Raw genomic sequence first — 18,401 nt, forward strand, 5'->3', positions numbered from 1 at the left:
TCAATCCAATGGAAATGAATTATCCGGAAGAACCAGAATACATTACTGTGTGCAGTCAGGAATCACACACAGATATTGGCTTGTTAAAACATGCCCCACCTTCACCCCCTGGAAACTCAGATGGCAAAGCTGAAAGGAATGCTTGAACAGGGAACCTGCTTGTTGCCAGAGAATTTTCGTGCCCTTGATTCAAGACAGGATTAAATACTTTCACGAGTAGGCAAAACCAACTGTGCTAATCTGAGAAATTCATTGCTACCTTGGGAGTTTAACTCACCTAAGTCATCAAGAAAACTATATTCTATTTTCAATTAACACTCAAACACCAGGAAAATTATGATAGTCACCATTGTAATTCAAAATAGACACAATAAAGTGAGAGAATCACTGGGAATGGCTTCAGGGACTGACCACTTCCGCTAGATTGGAGGACGGAATTCCGAAAGAGGAAAGATTCCCACCTCACCCTCCCTTACCAACTGTCAGACTCCAACCGCTCCTCTCCTGTGTAATTGGCCTTCGAACATTTTCCAGACGCCAGTATTTGATCTCCAGGAGAAACAATGCGGTAACTCCCTAACCACGATTGGGGAAAATTGAACCAGGGTCTGGACTTGATACGGGGAGATAGCGGACAGGGGAGCTGTCACCAGAACCCTGGTGGCCAGAAGGGCTGTGGGAGAGCTGATTGGATGATCCCAAAGGCCCTAGACCCCAGAGAGTGTGGGATCTGTTGCGTGTCTGGTGCATGGTTCAGCTTCTCTCGGGGCCTGGCAACAGCGCGCTCCGGATGCCTGGTAGCTCTCGCAGGGCTTTGGACTACATTTCCCACACGGCTTTGCTCCAGGCTGCCGTCCTTTACTACGGCGTGTCTGGGCGCAGAAGCCCCAGTCGGTCAGCACCGCTGGGGCGTCTCGCTCTGCTCTTGCAGCTGTACCTGTCGCCTGGCGAGATGATTGGGGTCCTGCTCCTGCTCTTCTTTCTCCCCCTTCTCCTCTACATCGCTGCACCCCAAATCAGGTCTGTGCTAATGTATTGCCTTCTCTTGAGAAGTATTCGGGGGAGACATTAATCCTCCCCGAAGCTCTGTTCTTCAAAAGAAGGAAAAGGAAAACTCCCTGGAGGGCTCCAAGTAGGCGGAGACTTGGGAGTTCGGTTGGTCGGCGTAGGTCCAGATGCCCTGGATGGGGAGAGGGCGAGACCGGGAGACCCCAGGTCTGGGAAGGGGCCGCAGTCCGGGGCACCGTGCTTTGTTTCTTGTGGCCCCTTTTTTCGTCTAAGCTGCCCTTGCTTCCGCCTCCAGGGAACCCCGATTGCAGGATACCTCAAGTGCTTAAGTTTACAGCTTTGGGGGTTTCGACTGTAAAATGGGATGTGGCCCTCAAGACAGTTTTCCCCTTAGCTCCCGCGCCTTGAGCCAGCCCCATCTAGCTTCTTGCTTCTATCCTTTAAAGCACAATGGAGCGATTTGAATTTTTGATTCTGACACTGCCCCTCGATGGGAATCGTGACATCTGCATCCCCATTGCTCACTCTCTTGTTGCTATTAGATTCGCTCATTCTCAGCGAAGATGTTGCAAAGGAGAGCAATGGAACGGTTTCATCAGGAGCCTTATCCAGCTTCGGAGCAGGAGTATCTGGGAAATCTGTCATGGGGTTTGAGGGTGGGGCGAAGAGGTTGGAGTGGTCTCTTGACCAGGTGACACACCAGCCAATGGCTGGCTGAGTGCCCAGGCAATCAGCGGCCAGTTGTATAACAGGCAGCCTGCTGATTGGTTCTGGCTAAGTCACCAGTAGTGACGGTGGACCAGTGGCTGAAGAGACACACTCCTTCCTCTGGGTGGAGGAGGTGAGGAGGTCGGGGGTGGGGACACGAGGTTGAAGGCACGCTAGATCACACTCTGCAATTTGTTACCGTATTCACTGCTTCTTTTCTCCTACCCCACCTCCCTCATGCCCCTCTTCCAGTTGTATTTTTCCTACCCTCTGAAAACCCAGTGCTCCCACCTCTAGGCCCACATGGGTACTCATATTCAAATGAAAACACTGCCTTTTATCTCTTTCCACCACAAGATTCTCTCTTTTTTTTTTAAGATTTCATTTTTTTTCCTTTTTCTCCCCAAAGCCCCCCGGTACATAGTTCTATATTCTTCATTGTGGGTAAGATTCTCTTATCCACATAGAATCTCAATGAAAAGTTGAACCTGAACTGAAAATAGTGCTCATACCTCAGCAAGATTTTTCTGAGGAAGATTATACTCCAAGGGTCATATCCTCAACCACATAGTTAGGTCATGGGGGCTAGGCCAGAGCTGCAGTTTCCTAGTTGATGGTCTCTTTCATTTCTGCTGGTGAAGAAGAAGGAGCTGAGCAGAGGTTCTGATGTGTTGTTGCTCCTGGAGCTAAAGCTGAAGGGATGTGGGAAACTGAGCAGGGTGGCGTGTTCTCTGAGGAGAAAGATAGCGGTTGGTGGGCACCAGGAGTTAGCTTGCTTCGTTATTGGCCTGTTTGCACTAAGCAAGTAGCTGTAGTGGCTAGGAGTGTGTATCTTGCAATTCCAAGTTCAATGAAAAAGGCAGAAATGTTCTTTAAAAGTGCATCCCTGGTTAACAGATTCTTTTAAATTGGTTCCCAAGATTTGCAGGGAAAAGAACAATCTGAGGCCGGCTAATACCTGTTTGTGCATTCATTCCTTTGGAAAAGCAGGATCATACAGTGCTTAGGAGCAAGGACTCTAATTAATTAAGCCAGGACTTGCATCTCAGCTCCCTTTGTACTTATTCACGTCTTTTCTTTGTTATTGGACCAGGGTGGGTTTTGCCCCTTGCCCAGAAAGCCAATCACCGAAAGGACGAGACTGCAGCAGAGAGAGGGTTTTAATCACAAGGCAGCCAAGTGAGGAAGCGGGATAACAAGTTTCAAATCTGCCTCCTCGAAAATGGGGACTCAGGGATATTTATGGGGTCGGGGAGCAAGGTGGTGTTAGCATGATCTGAGGGTGGAGTTTTTAGCCTCTTGACATCAAAAAGGTCACTTATTGGGCACCTTTGTGGGCCCAGTTGAGGGGTTGGTGGTCTCAACAGGCCTGAACTGGACAAGGGGATCCTAATTCCTGAAAAACATGTATTATCATGGGGACCTAGGTGCCAGGGAGATGTTATCTATGGGATCCTGGTGGGAGTTGGATAGCATATTGCCTAAGCAGCACAGTTAACAGTGGGCGGGTGAACAACTAAAAGCTATAATTAGTAATTGCAAAACAAATTTTAGTTACTAGCTACCTAATCATCAATGGCTAACTGTTTACCGGTTTCATCTTTGTCTTGTTTTTAGCTATGTGTGTGTGTGTGTGTGTTTTTCTGGGTTTTTTGTTCCAGGTTGACAAACTTTAATAATTTTAACTTTCCGTATTGGATTAACTGTTTATCAAGGCCATAAAGTGCCGGTTATGGACAGATTGACATAAGTAGACCAGCTCTTTCTTCTTCTAGGCTGAGTCTTGTGATTTCTTGAGCCTATGGAAGAGCTCAAGCTGAAGCCAGGAGCTTGGCTGATCAAATATTCATCCAGTTCTTGTGCTGCAGGGAGCAGCTCCAAGTGATTGTAGTAGAATCACTTTCGTCCCTTAGCAGGAGCAGAAAACTTTTGAGCAAGAAAACCTTGAACAAGCGCAGAAATTTTTTGTTTTCTTTCCTCCAACCTTCCTTAAATCTTTAAAAGGACAGCAGGAGAAGGAACCAAAGCAGACCTCAGCCTTGGGGTCTAAAGACAGCAGGGCTTGCGGGAACTTCTGCTGAGACAAAGAGAACGAAGAACTGATGCACTTTCCTTGTCTGCAGGAAAATGCTGTCCAGTGGGGTGTGTACATCAACCGTCCAGCTTCCTGGGAAGGTAGCTGTGGTCACTGGAGCCAACACAGGCATTGGGAAGGAGACAGCCAAAGAGCTGGCTCAAAGAGGCAAGTTAATGTGTTTCTGATTCCCTCCTGCCATTGTCATTTTACCCCTCACAATGATGACCGTTCTCATTATTTCTTCCCAGTCTTGGAATTCAAGAACATTCCAATGCCCCGTTGATTTGCTGGTCTGAACCTAGTACAATGCTCAACATATAATAGACACTTAATGAATATTATTGGTTTATTTTTCTTTCCTGATTTGCTCATCAGATACCTTTGTTTTGAAGTAGGGGTAAAATTCCTTTTTTAAAAAAAACCATAGAAAATAACATTCAACATCAATACTAGGCCTGTAATTTCCACTCAAAAACAGCTGAAAGTTTCTCTCTTTTATATGTTGGTTGACAGGAGCCCGCGTATATTTAGCTTGCCGGGATGTACAGAAAGGGGAATTGGTGGCCAGAGAGATCCAGACCGTGACAGGGAACCAAGAGGTGTTGGTGAAGAAACTGGACTTGGCTGATACTAAATCTATTCGAGCCTTTGCTAAGGGCTTCCTAGCAGGTGAGTGTAGAACCAGAGACTCTGTTGAAGGTCTTGCAATCAACATGGCAGGCTTACCTAAAGGGAGAAGATCCCGCTCCCTCTCTAATACATAGAAATGCTAGACAAAATATAACCAAAAACTTTTGATTCATAGCTGAACTCATTAGTAAAAAAGGGAAATCTTCAAGAGGCAGAAACAAAAAGTGAATTCAAAAACTCATCACAGCACGCTGTCCCCCTGGCTGAGTGGGTAAGTCTGTGCGCTCCTCTTCAGTGGCGCAGGGTTTCACTGGTTCGGATCCTGGGCATGGACATGGCACTGCTCATCAGGCCACGCTGAGGCAGTGTCCTACATAGCACAACCAGAGGCACTCACAACTAGAATATACAACTATGTACTGGGGGGGCTTTGGGGAGAAGAAGAAAAAAAAAAGATTGGCAACAGATGTTAGCTCAGGTGCCAATCTTTAAAAAAAGAAAATTCTAAAAATAAAAAAAAAAAGTCATAGAATGTAGGAACTAAAGCCAGAAATCTCACAAGAATATCAGAACTCAGTGTAGGCTTTAGGGTCTGGAGTCTAAATACCCTACAGGGATAGGAGGTGAGGCCTCCGGCCCTTGAGAGCTGGGAGCTGTGTCTGAGCCTTCACATAAGGTTGGGATTCATAAAAGGCCATCTGGTCCGTGGTACAGGGGCTTAAAAAGACTCAGGCCACCAGAGCAGGGACATGACAAAGAAGCTTACCCTCTCCTTAGGACATGGATGGATCATCCACAAGAAATTACAACCTCAAGCTGGCATTGTCTGTGGAAGGAATTCATTTCCACCACCAAATGGTGCAAGAATCTTGAGCTGAGAAATTAAGATAAACCCCTATAGTATCACATGGAAAGCAAAGCCAAGAGCACTGTAGGCATATCCCCTCATAACCCAGGGATCTAGGCTTCCCCAGGAAAACGGCTTCCACTGGTATGAGCCTATAGTCAGAAATTACAAACTACATGAGAAAATAAATGATGAGAGAAAGTTGGCAGATGCAACAAAGAGGTGAAACCAGTATTTCTTTTTGGGCCTGACTCCCAGTGTCAGAGGGACATAGAGAACATCCTTTTTTCTCTTGCTTTGGAAGCTTCCCATTCAGCTTGGGAAATCTTTCTGTTAGGAGAGGTGAACGGAACACTCCCCAGGAGCAGAGAGTGAGTAGCTCCTGAGTTGGAAAGGTTGGAAAGGCCATTTGTTAGTATAAGATGGAATTTTGCCCTGTTGTAAAAGTATGTAGGATTCAATTAAAATCTTACAATGAAAAATAATACAAAATCAGCATGAAGGGAAACTGGAGGAAAGATTGAAGTCCTGCATACCCATTTTCAAAGCCTGGGCGTGGGGCAGATTTCTAAGCTGTAACGGCAGTGGCTGGCCACTCCCACACTCCCACATCCTCTTCCCTGCAGAGGAAAAGCATCTCCACATTTTGATCAACAATGCGGGAGTGATGATGTGTCCCTACTCCAAGACAGCGGATGGCTTTGAGATGCACATGGGAGTCAACCACTTAGGTAAGAAATCTGGTCTCATCATGGAGCTAGAGGGAAGCTAAGTTCTCCTTGGACAACTTAGGGATCAGATTGAGTCTTCTTTGTCGTGTGATTGGACCTCTAGGCCATAATAGACCTTAAGTAAATAATAAATAGTATGGTCCTGCCTGAAAGCTGGGGAATAAACCTGAAGCCCACTTGAGGTTCCACCCACTTTGTAATCTGTGCTCCAGATTCAAGTTGTGTTTTTAGATTCAATTTACCTTGGGGCATTTTTGAACAGCCTATTTGGATTGGGGGTTGTGTTGCTTTCTTTGTGGTGATCCTTGTGGCCAGCATGAGGTTAAGGCCACCTGCTCTTAAAGAGTGATGTTAATCAAAGTTGGAATGAGATGGGTCTTCATATTCATAGTCATGTAATCCAGACCCACTTCATAGAAAGCTGTCTCATGTCTTTGGCTGTTCCTACTTCTCTCAACCCTCACTGAATTTGTTCTGTAGGTGATAGCGAATTAATGAGGCAAAAAGCCTTATTCCTGAGTTCTCTGCCTCCCATAGCTGAGCCTGCCACGACTGCTCCCTTCACCCTCGCGCTGGTCCTGAACCCTGTTAATTCTAGCTTTTCTCCTAGGTCACTTCCTCCTGACCCTTCTGCTGTTAGAGAAGCTGAAGGAATCCGCCCCATCAAGGATAGTGAATGTGTCTTCCTTTGCACATCACCTGGGCAGGATCCATTTCCATAACCTGCAAGGGGAGAAGTTCTACAGTGCAGGTCTGGCCTATTGTCACAGCAAGTTAGCCAACATTCTCTTCACCCGCGAACTGGCCCGGAGGCTGAAAGGTAGGCTTGGAAGAAATGAGTATGGAGACGTGAGTCAGTGGGAAGTAGCTGAAATCTACAGGAGTAGAGCCTCTCCCCTGGACAGGACCTTCTTCCATGATTATAATTGGGTATAGTTTTCGTAAGCAGCCCACAACTGCAGGGTGGAGGTGGCTGGCCGGGGATAGGAAGATTCTGACTTTGAGTCTGAAGGCTTGGCTTTACCACCTAGTGGCTGTGGGACCCGCAACAAGTTACTTAACTTTTCAAGATTTATTTCCACATATGTAAAATGGGACTACTTCACAGGTTATTGTTGTGATTAATTCAGGCCTCATGAGTAAGTCAAGGGTTTCTACTCATAATGAGACTAGGTAGAAGGGAGGGACCTAAACTGGCACTAGATACAACTAGATAGAGTTAGATACAACAGGTGCTGGGACTGTGGAGGCGGGTCTCCCTACTAACAGATGGTCATATAGAAGGAAATGTATGCCTGAGGAGGGGAGTCTCCAGTCACAATTAAACAGAGGTTCTTAGCACCGTCTACTCTGGAATTCCAATAAAGACAAAGGAAATCCAAAGTGGACAATTGGAGTTGCTTAGGAGTTGAGGCAGGCAGAATTCAGGCTCAAGGAATCAGACGTGGGAACCCCATTTTGGAACAGAATCGTCAAACCACATGGACAGCTGTGAGACGGGGAAGAAGGAAACTGGTGGTCAGCTCAGTTCATATGCCCAGTCTGTTCCCAAGGCTTGACATCCTTTATCAGCTCAGGATGGATCAGGGCAACTGGATGGTGAAAACTATCGTAAAGGTTCGTCAGGAAGCTAGGGGGGCCTGGAGGTGGAGAGATGGGCCCAGCTGTGAGGCTTGGATAAAACCAGAGGATACACAAGTGAGAAAGCCTGATAGATCTGAGGATTAGGTGAGAAACAGCTATGGTGCAATGAAGGAATCCTGGGCATGGCAGAAAAGTCATTCATTCAACAGACGTGTATTCAGTGCTGTTCTATGCCCTGGGTTAGGGTCCTGGGGGTGGAGTGGTTACAAGACAGTCTGTTCCTTGATTTGGTTTACATCCAATGGAGGAGAGAGACAATTAACAAGTACTTATGCAACTTTCATGTGTAAAGTCAGTCTAGTAATACATGAATAATTCTCATTGTAAAAAGTTCAAACAATGTGCAAGTGTATAGAGTTAAAGGTGAAAAACTCCCTTCACTTTTTCCCATCTCTCTACCTCCTACTGTTCGCCCCTCAAGAAACCACCGTCAACAACTCAATATGCACCTTTCCAATCCTTTTCTTATGCATTTACATGTGTATATATCTTACATAAGGAACTGGAATTCCAACACAATATGCTGGAGATCTTTCAATGTAGTGCATAGAGATTCACCCCATTCCTTTTGTTGGCTGCATTGTATTTCATTGTATGGATGTGCCTTACTGTACTTATCCAACTCCTTAACAACATCTAGATTGTTTCCTTTTTGTTGTTGTTGTTTAATTATAATTGTGATAAACGCTAGAAAGGGGACGTACCGGGACCTATAATGGATTTGAGGGGGGACCTTATTTAGTCTGAGGGATCAGGGAAGACTTTTCTGAGAAAGTGAGTTGCAAGCTAAGCCCTTGCAGGATGACAGAAATTAAACAGGTTGCAGTGTGGTTTGGGTGAGGCAGCTGAAGGGCTGACGAACAGTCTAGGCAGAAAGAAGAGAACGCACGAAGGTCTGGGTTTGGTTTGAGAAACTGAAAGAAGGCTGTTATGGTTAGCATGTAGAAAGTAAGAGGACTTGAGGGCTGAGCTGAGACCGGCAGGGTAGACGCAAAATCCTTAAAGGCCACAGTAAGGATTTTAGTGCTTAGTCTAAGAGCAACAGAAAACCTTGAAAATGAAGGCCTTTTTAAAATGGGAGCAGGAGTGGATGCAGCAGTGATTTCTGTAGTCAAGGTGAGAAATGAGGGTAGCTTGGACTAGGGTGGTGGAGATGGAGGATAGTGGACATTCCTGAGGGGTATTTAGGATGGGAAAACCACAGGCTTTGTCAACTGAATATGCAAGGTGAGGTGGGGGATCTTTAAGAACTGCTCCCATGTGCCTGCCTGGTTGGGAGTGTAGGAAACACTGCAAGAACCAGGTTTGGCCTTAAAAGTGTGAAGCCAGATTTGGACCTCTGAGTCTGCATTACTATGGGTCATTTAGAGTAGATGTCAAGTTAAAAATAATACAAGTCCACAGTCCTTTTTCTGCAATTGTGAAATCCAGAAAGGCCTGAAAATTCCATTTTCTCATAAGCTTGACACCAAAACTGATTTGGCAGCAAAACCTCACCTGTACTAGGGAGAGTAGGTAATAGACAGTATATGCATATGTATCATTTTACCATTATAAAATCAGAAAAAACTTTGGAAACATTTCTGGCCCCAAGGTTTCCAGTAAAGAATTGGGGACCTGAAATAGTACATGCGTTAAGAGTCATTTAGCACTCCCCATGCAACAGACACTATTCTAAGCTCTTTTACATATGAACTCATTTAATCCTGAGAAAGACCTGTGAGGTGGAGGTATTATGATTATGCCCATTTTACAGATGAAGAAGCAGTCACAACATAAGGAGCTTGTCCAAGTTCACACAGCTAATGAGTGGTAGAGCTGGGATTTGAAACTGGGCAGTCTGACGACAAAGTCCATGCCCTTCACCACATTATACTGCCTCTCATACTCAGCCAAGAGTTCAAAGGAGTGGTTTGGACCATAGATAAAAATGTGAATGCTATAAAGTTATAGAGAGGGAATTTAGTGAGCCATGAGAACTCCAGTGTTTAAAGTTTGGGTAGAAGATGGTGAATTGGTCCAGGAGACTGAGAGGAATCATCCAGAAAGGTTAGGAAAACCAGAAGAGATGTGGGGTCATGGAAGCCAATGAAAAGGCAGCTTTAAGAAGAGAGTGGTCAAAATGTCACTTGCTGCTGAGAGATCTGGCTCTTGCCTTCAGGTTCTGGCTCTGCTGCTCCCTAACAGTTAATAGCCTCTCTGAACCTTAATCTGTGAAATGGAGGTATGAATTACTGTGAAGAGTGCTTGTGATACGACCGTGGGAAGGGAGTCCACGTGGGGTCAAGTGTTTATTCACGCCTCTGCTGTCTTCGACCTTTCGGCAACATCACGTCCTGTCTTCCCCTCTCTATATGGCACCCCCATCAGGCTCCAGCGTTACGACGTATTCTGTACACCCCGGCACAGTCAACTCTGAATTGGTTCGGCACTCGTCTGTCATGAGGTGGATGTGGCGGCTTTTCTCCTTCTTCATCAAGACCCCTCAGCAGGGAGCCCAGACCAGCCTGTACTGTGCTTTAACGGAAGGTCTTGAGAGTCTAAGTGGGAATCATTTCAGGTATGAATGTGTCTGCTTTTGAAGATGGAATTTTATTGCCCAAAGAAAGCAATTTGGATTTGTCTGGTGCAGGGTACCCTTATGGAAAAGTACATTGTGCAGCATAGCTTTTGTCTTTTGACTCTAGGGTTTTTACCTTTTGATAGGGGAATCTGGCCCATTCGCTTTTTTTGGTGGTAACTGCTAGATTTTATTCATGCCATCTTTTATAATCGTGATCATGCTTTCTAGTTGTTTCTTTTCTTCCTACATTTTTTTACGTTAGTCCAGTTTTCTTTCTTCCTTTTTGGACTCCTAGTTTTATTTTTTTATATTCAAAAGAATTTGAATCTGTATTTGTCTATTGTCTTTAGGACTGATGTAGCATCGATAGACTCCCTTCTTGAATAAATGAAGACTTTTAAAACTACTTATTATAGAGAGGTCTGAATATACACGAGTAGACAAAATAGCATGTTGAATCCCCATATACCCATAATCCAGCCTCAACAACCATTAACTCATGCCAATCTTGCCTCTCCCCCATCTACTACCCTTTCCTGTTCCATATTATTTTGAAGCAAATCCAAGATATTCACATAAGATCAAAATTTTAACATGTTTTTACCTCCACCTTCAAGATTTTGTGGAAATAACCTGAAATTTTAGAGAAAGAGCTGTAAATGAATTAAGATTGGAATGAAAGGTAGATGGTCAGATCATGAAAGGCTATAATGCCAGACTTAGAGAGGAGCCACAGAAGTTCTTTCGACAGAGAGAGACATAGTCTGGTCTGTGCTTTAGAACAACATCCCTGGTGACTTTGTCTAATGAATGCACCCCAAGTGAGAGATCGTGAGTTCCTGATTTAGGATAATGACAACTGGAATGAAAAGAATGGTTAAGTGAGAGAGGCCCTGAAGAGGCAGAATTTTTACCACTTGATGACCAGTTGAGTGAGGGAATTGGGGAGGATTTCTTTTTTTTTAAGATTTTATTTTTTTTCCTTTTTCTCCCCAAAGCCCCCAGGTACATAGTTGTACATTCTTAGCTGTGGGTCCCTCCAGTTGTGGCATGTGGGACGCCACCTCAGCGTGGTTTGATGAGCAGTGCCATGTCCGCGCCCAGGATTCGAACTGACGAAACACTGGGCCGCCTGCAGCGGAGTACGCGAACCTAACCACTCGGCCATGGGGCTGGCCCCGGGGAGGATTTGGTGACCTGGGTTCAAGCCTGAGTTACTGGGAGATTTATGGTGACATTAACTGAGACAGCAGACATGGAAAAATAACATGTATAACTTAGGATTCTTTGATTCCAAAGCAGCAGAAACGGACTCTGGCTAACTTAAGCAAGAAGGAAATTTATTAAAATATGGGGGTACTCTTAGGTCCAAAGGGAAGACTGAAGAGCCGGGCTTAGAACAGTCAAAGTGGCCAGTCAGCTGGCTGGGGCACTGCTGCTGGAGTGTGTGAACCCAGCTATCTTCAGTCTGTTTTGTTGCTCACCATCCACTCTCCAGGGAAGATGCATTGGACTTCCTTCCTCCCCATGATCCCCACCTTCCATCCCCTCACCCCTACGCCCTTGGCTAGCGGAGGACAGGCAGACACTTGGTTAACGGGCTCTTCAAACTGTATCCAAAGGGAAGAGGTAATTCCACAGCAAGAAATCAGGTTGCTATTGCCAAAAGAATGTGGAATGGATGTTCAACCAAAGAGTAACGTTGCCTACTGTGTAATAAACTTGGCTCTGTACATGTTGAGTGTGTCAGCCATAAGACATGTGAGTAGAAATGTGTAGGACACCATTGGAAATGTGGGTCTGAAGTGCAAGAAGAGAGATTATTTAGTTTTGTATACTGGAAGGATTTTCCAAGAGTGACTGGATTCTTCTGCCTTGGAGATTTTAGAAAAGAAATAACCTTTTTTGGTTTTGATTGAGTGGTTTAAAGAAAGTCAGCCTCAAAACTGTGATTATGAATTGACTTTTGAAGAGGCTTTCCAGTGCCATGGATTCTTAATTTTAAGCATTTTGATGATCCAATAGCAGCCATGTAGACCACTATCAAGAAATTAACACATAGGGCTGGCCCAGTGGTGCAGCACTTAAGTTCGCACGTTCCGCTTTGGCAGCCCGGGGTTCGCCAGTTCAGATCCTGGGTGTGGACATGGCACCGCTTGGCAAGCCATGCTGTGGTAGGCGTCCCACCTATAAAGTAGAGGAAGATGGGCACGGATGTTAGCTCAGGGCCAGTCTTTCTCAGCAAAAAGAGGAGGATTGACAGTAATTAGATCAGGGCTCATCTTCCTCAAAAAAAAAGAAATTAACATAAAAGTCTGTCTTGATTGAAGCCTTAACACCTTTGTGCTGGTTGTTCTTTCTGCCTGAAACCACTAATCTACTTTTTGTCTCTATGGATTTGCCTATACTGGACATTTCATATAAATGGAATCATATATTTGGCCTTCTGTGACTGGTGTCTTTCACTTAGCACAATGTCTTGAAGGTTCATCCTTCCCAAAGCATGTATCAGTACTTCATTCCTTTTTATTGTCGAATAATATCTCATTTTATAGGTATACTGCATTCATTTATTTATCCACTCATCAGTTGATAGGCATTTGGATTGTTTCCACTTTTTGGTTGTTTGAATACTGCTGCTCTGAACTTTCATGTACACATTTTGTATGGACGTTTCTCTTGGGTCTTGACATACCTATAAGTGGAATTCCACTGGACTATGGATCATATGTTAACTCTATGTTTAGCTGTTGAGGAAATACTGGACTGTTTTCCAAAGTGGCTACATCATTTTACATTGCTACAAGCAATGTATGAGGGCTTCAATTTCTCCACATCCTCGTTAACACTCATTATCATTTGTCCTTTGATTTTAGCTATCCTAGTAGGTATGCAGTAGTTCTAATTGTGATTTTCATTTGCATTTTCCTGCTAATGATGTTGAGCATCTTTTCATGTGCTTATTGTCCACTTGTATGTCTTTGTTGGAGAAATCTCTATTCAAATCCTTTGCCCATTTTTAAATTGGATCATCGTCTTTTTATTGCTCAGTGGAATACTTCTTTATATAGTCTAGATATAAGGCGCTGTCAGATATATGATTTGCAAATATTGTCTCCCATTCTGTGGGTTATCTTTTCACTTTTTTCATGGTGTCCTTTGAAGCACAAAAGTTTTTAATTTTGATGAAGTCTAATTGATCAGTTTTTTTTCTTTTGTCACTTGTGCTTTTGGTGTCATATCTAAGAAACCATTGCCTAACCCAAGGTCACAAAGATTTATTGCTGTTTTCTTCTAACAGTTTTATAGTTTGAGCATTACTTTTAGGTCTATGATCCATTTTTGCTAAAGTATGACATAGGGGTCCAACTTCATTCTTTTGCATGTGGATATCCAATTGTCCCAGAACCCTTCGTTGAAAAGATTACTCTTTCACCCATCGAATTGTCTTGTATTAGTCCGCCTTGGGTTACCAGAACAGAATATCACAGTCTGGGTGGCATAAGTGACAGAAATTTATTTTCTTACAGTTCTGGAAGCTGGCAGTTTAAGATCAAGATGGCAGCTGGGTTGGTTTCTGGTGAGGCCTCTCTTCCTGTCTTGCAGACAGCTGCCTTCTTGCTGTGTCCTCACATGGCCTTTCCTCTGAGCATGAACACGAACACTCCTGGTGTCTCCTCTTCTTCTCATAGGGACTCTAGTCATATTGGATTAAGACTCTACCCTATGACCTCATTTAACCTGAAATACCTCCTTAAAGGCCCTATCTCCAAGTATGGTCACATTTAGGGTTAGGGCTTCAACATATGGATTTTGGGGGACACAGGTAAGTCCATAATAGTTGCCTTATCAAAAATAAATTGACCATAAAGTTTAGGGTTTATTTCTGCACTTTTAATTCTATTCCATTTATTTGTATGTCCATCCTTATGCCAGTACCACACTGTCTTGATTACTGTGTCTTTGCAGTAAGTTTTGAAATTGGTCAGACAATCTTTTACCATACTGATTAATACTTACCAAAATCCCACTGAAAATATCAGCCCCGTGACTGTGCCAATGCCATAACCATACTTAAGAAGATTTTACTGTAATATTTGAATAATTTTTATAGCACGTCATAGCTTACAAGGCGCTTTCATGTCCATTGTGTCATTTGTTCCTCACCATAAACCTACCAAGAGTATAAGGCATAGTGCAATGGAGGCTGCAGAAGCTTACAGAGGCCAAATCATTTCCAGAGAGTTGTACAGAGTCTTTTGGTTCTCAGTGATGGTCTTTTCACTCAGAAATGGCAGGTTGTGCTGGTTGTGCTGGTGAGTTGCCTTAAATAGAAGTACTTAACTTACAAGGCTTGTTTTTTAAATGCAAAAATATCTTTAGGGCTGGCCCCGTGGCCGAGTGGTTAATAAGCTCATGCGCTCTGCTTCGGCGGCCTAGGGTTTCGCCCGTTTGGATCCTGGGCGTGGACATGGCATCACTCGTCAGGCCATGCTGAGGCAGCATCCCACATGCCACAACTAGAAGGACTCACAAATAAAATATACAACTATGTACTTGGGGGATTTGGGGAGAAAAAGCAGGAAAAAAAAAAAGAAGATTGGCAACAGTTGTTAGCTCAGGTGCCAATCTTTAAAAAAAAAAATCTTTAAGTGGTTTTTCTAAAACTTTCATATGTTTAAGAACAGTTTGGAAAACTGATTGAAAATAGATTCCTGGGCCCCAACCCCAGAGATTCTGAATCAGCGGGTCTAGGGTAGAGCCTGAGAATTGGCATTTCTAACAAGTTCCCAGATGATGCTCCTGCTGCTGGTCCACAGCCCACGCTTTGGGTAGCGCTGTCTTAATTGCCATAGTATTAAGAGTTTGCTTCATATGGTTATTTCAGACTTGTCAACTCTCCTTTTCACCTTCAGAATTTGCTTAGAATGTCTAGGAAGAAATTTTCTTAGAATAGTATACTTTTTAAAACTGCTTCTCACACGATTTCAAATATTGTGATCCATTTACTCAATCATTTTTTTTAAAAGCCCTTAATTGAATACCTGCTGTGTACCAAATGCAGACAGTACAAAAATGAGTGAAAGAATTATCCTTGAGAAAGTGTTCTGTGCAGCGCAGGGTTGGAATCCCTCTCCTGCATGTAATGGGGACTAAAAATAGAATTACAGCAATGAAGAGAAGGTGCATGAAACACCTGGCACCTTGTCATTACCATTTCTTCTCTGCTATCATCTTTTCCTTCTTTCATTGTTTATGAAGCTGGCTGTATGTGTTATTTGAGTTTAAAAACAGTTATAACAGCAGATAGACCAGAAATAAGTAGTATTTTTTTAAACCACTCCAAGCGTCTGTGACCAATGTAAATAGCAGGATCTCAGCCGCATGACACTATACAAGGTCCCGTAGAATCGACCTCAGAGCCCTATTTAAACAAGATGGACATACACAGGAGTCAGGTGGGCACTGATATTACAGTTAAATCCATAGCTACAAAGGGGAATATAAAGACTAAGTGATAAGGATTATACATCAAACAAAGCACTCTGATCAGAGGTGGTCTAGTGAGAGCTAGAAGGGTAATTACATTTTCTCTGGAGTAAAGATTGGAGAACAAAGAGATAGCACAAACACTGGCCCTGTGAAGCGCCTAAAGGACATGTCATCCCTGGGTTGTTTTTCTGTCATATTCCTTATCCCAGGTAGAGAGCAGACTCCATTCTTAACCCTGTGCATTAAGCCTCTCTCTTTCCCTTCCAGTGACTGCCATGTGGCATGGGTCTCTGCCAAGGCTCGTAATGAGACAATAGCAAGGCGGCTATGGGACGTCAGCTGTGACCTGCTGGGTATCCCTGTGGATTGACAGGTGGTGGCAGTTGGACCCAAGAGAAGCGTGCAGCAGACTACTCAGTACTCCTTGCCAAAATGATTCTCCTTCAGGATGGCCAAAACCTTGAGCACGAAGAGAGCAAACCTTCCAACCTTTGCTGCTTGATGTCTCATGAAAGCCCAGTGTACACTGCCAGATTAATCTAAACTCCTGGCATTTGTCCAGATTTACTTTGCTCCTGTTACTGCCAGAGTTACTAGAGATATCATAGGATAAGTAGACCCTCATATGTCCTGCAAGCTCATATATTCCTTCTGAAACCTACTACCTAGGAGAACCTAAGCTATGGCAGGGTTGCTTTATGGCAATTTAGACTAGTTTCTACCCTCTTTGTTCTCAATGTAGTTTCTCCTAACCAACCAACCCTCACTTCAAGAGAGTCACACTGCAGCCTCAGCTCAACTCCAGGAGTCACAGTGGCTTGGCTCAAGAGGAGGACTTGTCCCTCACCTCTTAAGAAAACCATCATGTTGCCAACATCTGGATTCTTTCAGGAAACTCTTAATTGAATCTGGATTGTGGCATGGCTTTATCTCTGGCAACCTAAAGGCACTGCTGTTAACACACTCTCCCCTACCTAGACCACAGAAGAGCTACCTTTTCTAAGAAGTTTGTGGGGTTTAGGGGAAGGCAGCAATAAAAATCTATTTAAATTGTCATTTTCCTGCTGTTCCTCAGGCCAGCAAGGGGGTAACGAAAGGAGCAGTATGGGAAGATAGGCCACCTGACTTCAGTTACTGACACCAGACCCATGGAGGCCTCCTTTTCGTGCTGTAGTTTCTCTTAGGAAACCAGAAGAAGGAAAAGGCTATTTGTGATTGTCACCGAATATACCTTTGTATGTGTTCTTGTGTATTTATGCAGTTGGAGGTATTTTTACGAAATTCAAAACAGCCACAAGGGAACAGTATTAAACTGGACCCTAGTACAGGTAAATGATAGCAATGGAGCAAACCAGTGTTATCTAGTCTTTGATGCAAATGGGTAGAGCTGCAAAGGGAAGCAGACTCTGTATTTGTTGGTAACTAACCCACCAAGAAGCACATGGGTAGCAGAGAAGAAGTCCAAAAAAGAGAAGAATCCTGGAAGGTAATGCATGCATTGAAAGGCCTAGTTAAAGATTAAAAAGAAAAAAACCCAGCTAAAGATGGTAATATCCAGCTATAGAAGAATTGAGGGTGAGCACTTGAGTTAGCAAGACTGACAAGGCACTGTCTTAACAAGCATCAGCCAACCAATGTGGCAGAAAAGAACCTCAACAAAAACAAAACCAAAAAACCCCAATTCTTTATTCAGCAAAATTATCTTAAGGACTAATATTGGTAATTGCAGCCAATTTACTAATCTTTCAGGGCATTTCTTTACATTATCTTGACAAGATTAAAACATCTATTTGCTAAAAATATACATTTTATTTGGAGAACTTTTATCAAAAGTAATGCTGCCAAAGAAGGTCTGAGGAATTAGTAATGTTCCCATCACTTGTTGGGGGCACGTTTTTCTAATAAGAGTTTGTGATTTTCTTGGACTGACAATTATATGTTCGCTTTGGTGGGGACAAGAGTTAAAGGACCACAGTCTTTGCATATTTGTAAATCTTTTGTTGAACTTGTTTTGACCATTAAATGATATATTTAGAAATAGTTATTTTATGGAAAAATTGAAAAACTTTTGATAATAGTGCAGTAGGATAACTAAATATTTTACTTGATTTATATTGAACTGTCAATGACAAATAAACATTTTTTGATTATTTATAGTTTTTATTTACCAGAAGAAAGAATTAAACGTAAGTTTAATTAGAGTCAACAGAAGACAATTAAATGAAAGTTTATTTATAGTCAAAAGAAGAAAACACCTTTCATTATCACAGTTACGCAGTCATTTCTCATTCTGAGGATAATTTGTCCCAGAGTGCAGCCACAGTACAGTCTCAATTCAAATGACATTAATTTCAGTTGTGTGGTAATTTGCTTATTCATTCATCCATTTTCTACTTATCTTTTATGACGCTTTGTAAAGATCACTTTTTCCATCCTAGGCTATTTCTTCTCTCTCCATTTTGTACCTGCCCCTTCTATAACACAGTGCTATGGGACCTATCACAAAACTGCCATTAACAACCTCAGACTTTGCCATCTCTCTATGCTCAGTGAATATTAGAAGCTCAACAAAAGTTTGTTGAATCAATAGTCAGTGAACTCAGTCTAATAAAAATAAGGGTCCAGGAGATACGAATCACCGAATCATTTCTCCCTGAGCAGTCATATATCTTTTAATATATGTGGGCAGTGTTAAGTTTT

General features: G+C 43.2%; 1 protein-coding gene across 1 annotated transcript; it reads left to right on the forward strand.

The window, feature by feature from the left end:
- Positions 1 to 877: 877 nt before the first annotated feature.
- LOC124233746 (retinol dehydrogenase 11) lies at positions 878 to 17,853 on the forward strand. Its single transcript, XM_046650914.1, has 7 exons — positions 878 to 1,020; positions 3,840 to 3,958; positions 4,307 to 4,462; positions 5,897 to 6,001; positions 6,612 to 6,821; positions 10,016 to 10,205; positions 15,969 to 17,853. Exons 1-7 carry the CDS (start codon positions 953 to 955, stop codon positions 16,069 to 16,071), a joined length of 951 nt encoding a protein of 316 aa, XP_046506870.1. The 5' UTR covers positions 878 to 952; the 3' UTR covers positions 16,072 to 17,853.
- Positions 17,854 to 18,401: the final 548 nt, after the last annotated feature.

This window comes from Equus quagga, unplaced genomic scaffold (genome assembly GCF_021613505.1).
Source record: "Equus quagga isolate Etosha38 unplaced genomic scaffold, UCLA_HA_Equagga_1.0 220_RagTag, whole genome shotgun sequence".
NCBI classification, from domain to species: Eukaryota; Metazoa; Chordata; class Mammalia; order Perissodactyla; family Equidae; genus Equus; species Equus quagga.

Bases quoted from the DNA above. Each gene is read 5' to 3' on its own strand.
- LOC124233746 (XM_046650914.1), top strand. From the start codon at position 953: ATGATTGGGGTCCTGCTCCTGCTCTTCTTTCTCCCCCTTCTCCTCTAC. The intron at 6,822-10,015 runs GTAGGCTTGGAA...CACCCCCATCAG, and splicing joins ACTGGCCCGGAGGCTGAAAG to GCTCCAGCGTTACGACGTAT. The intron at 10,206-15,968 runs GTATGAATGTGT...TTTCCCTTCCAG, and splicing joins CTAAGTGGGAATCATTTCAG to TGACTGCCATGTGGCATGGG.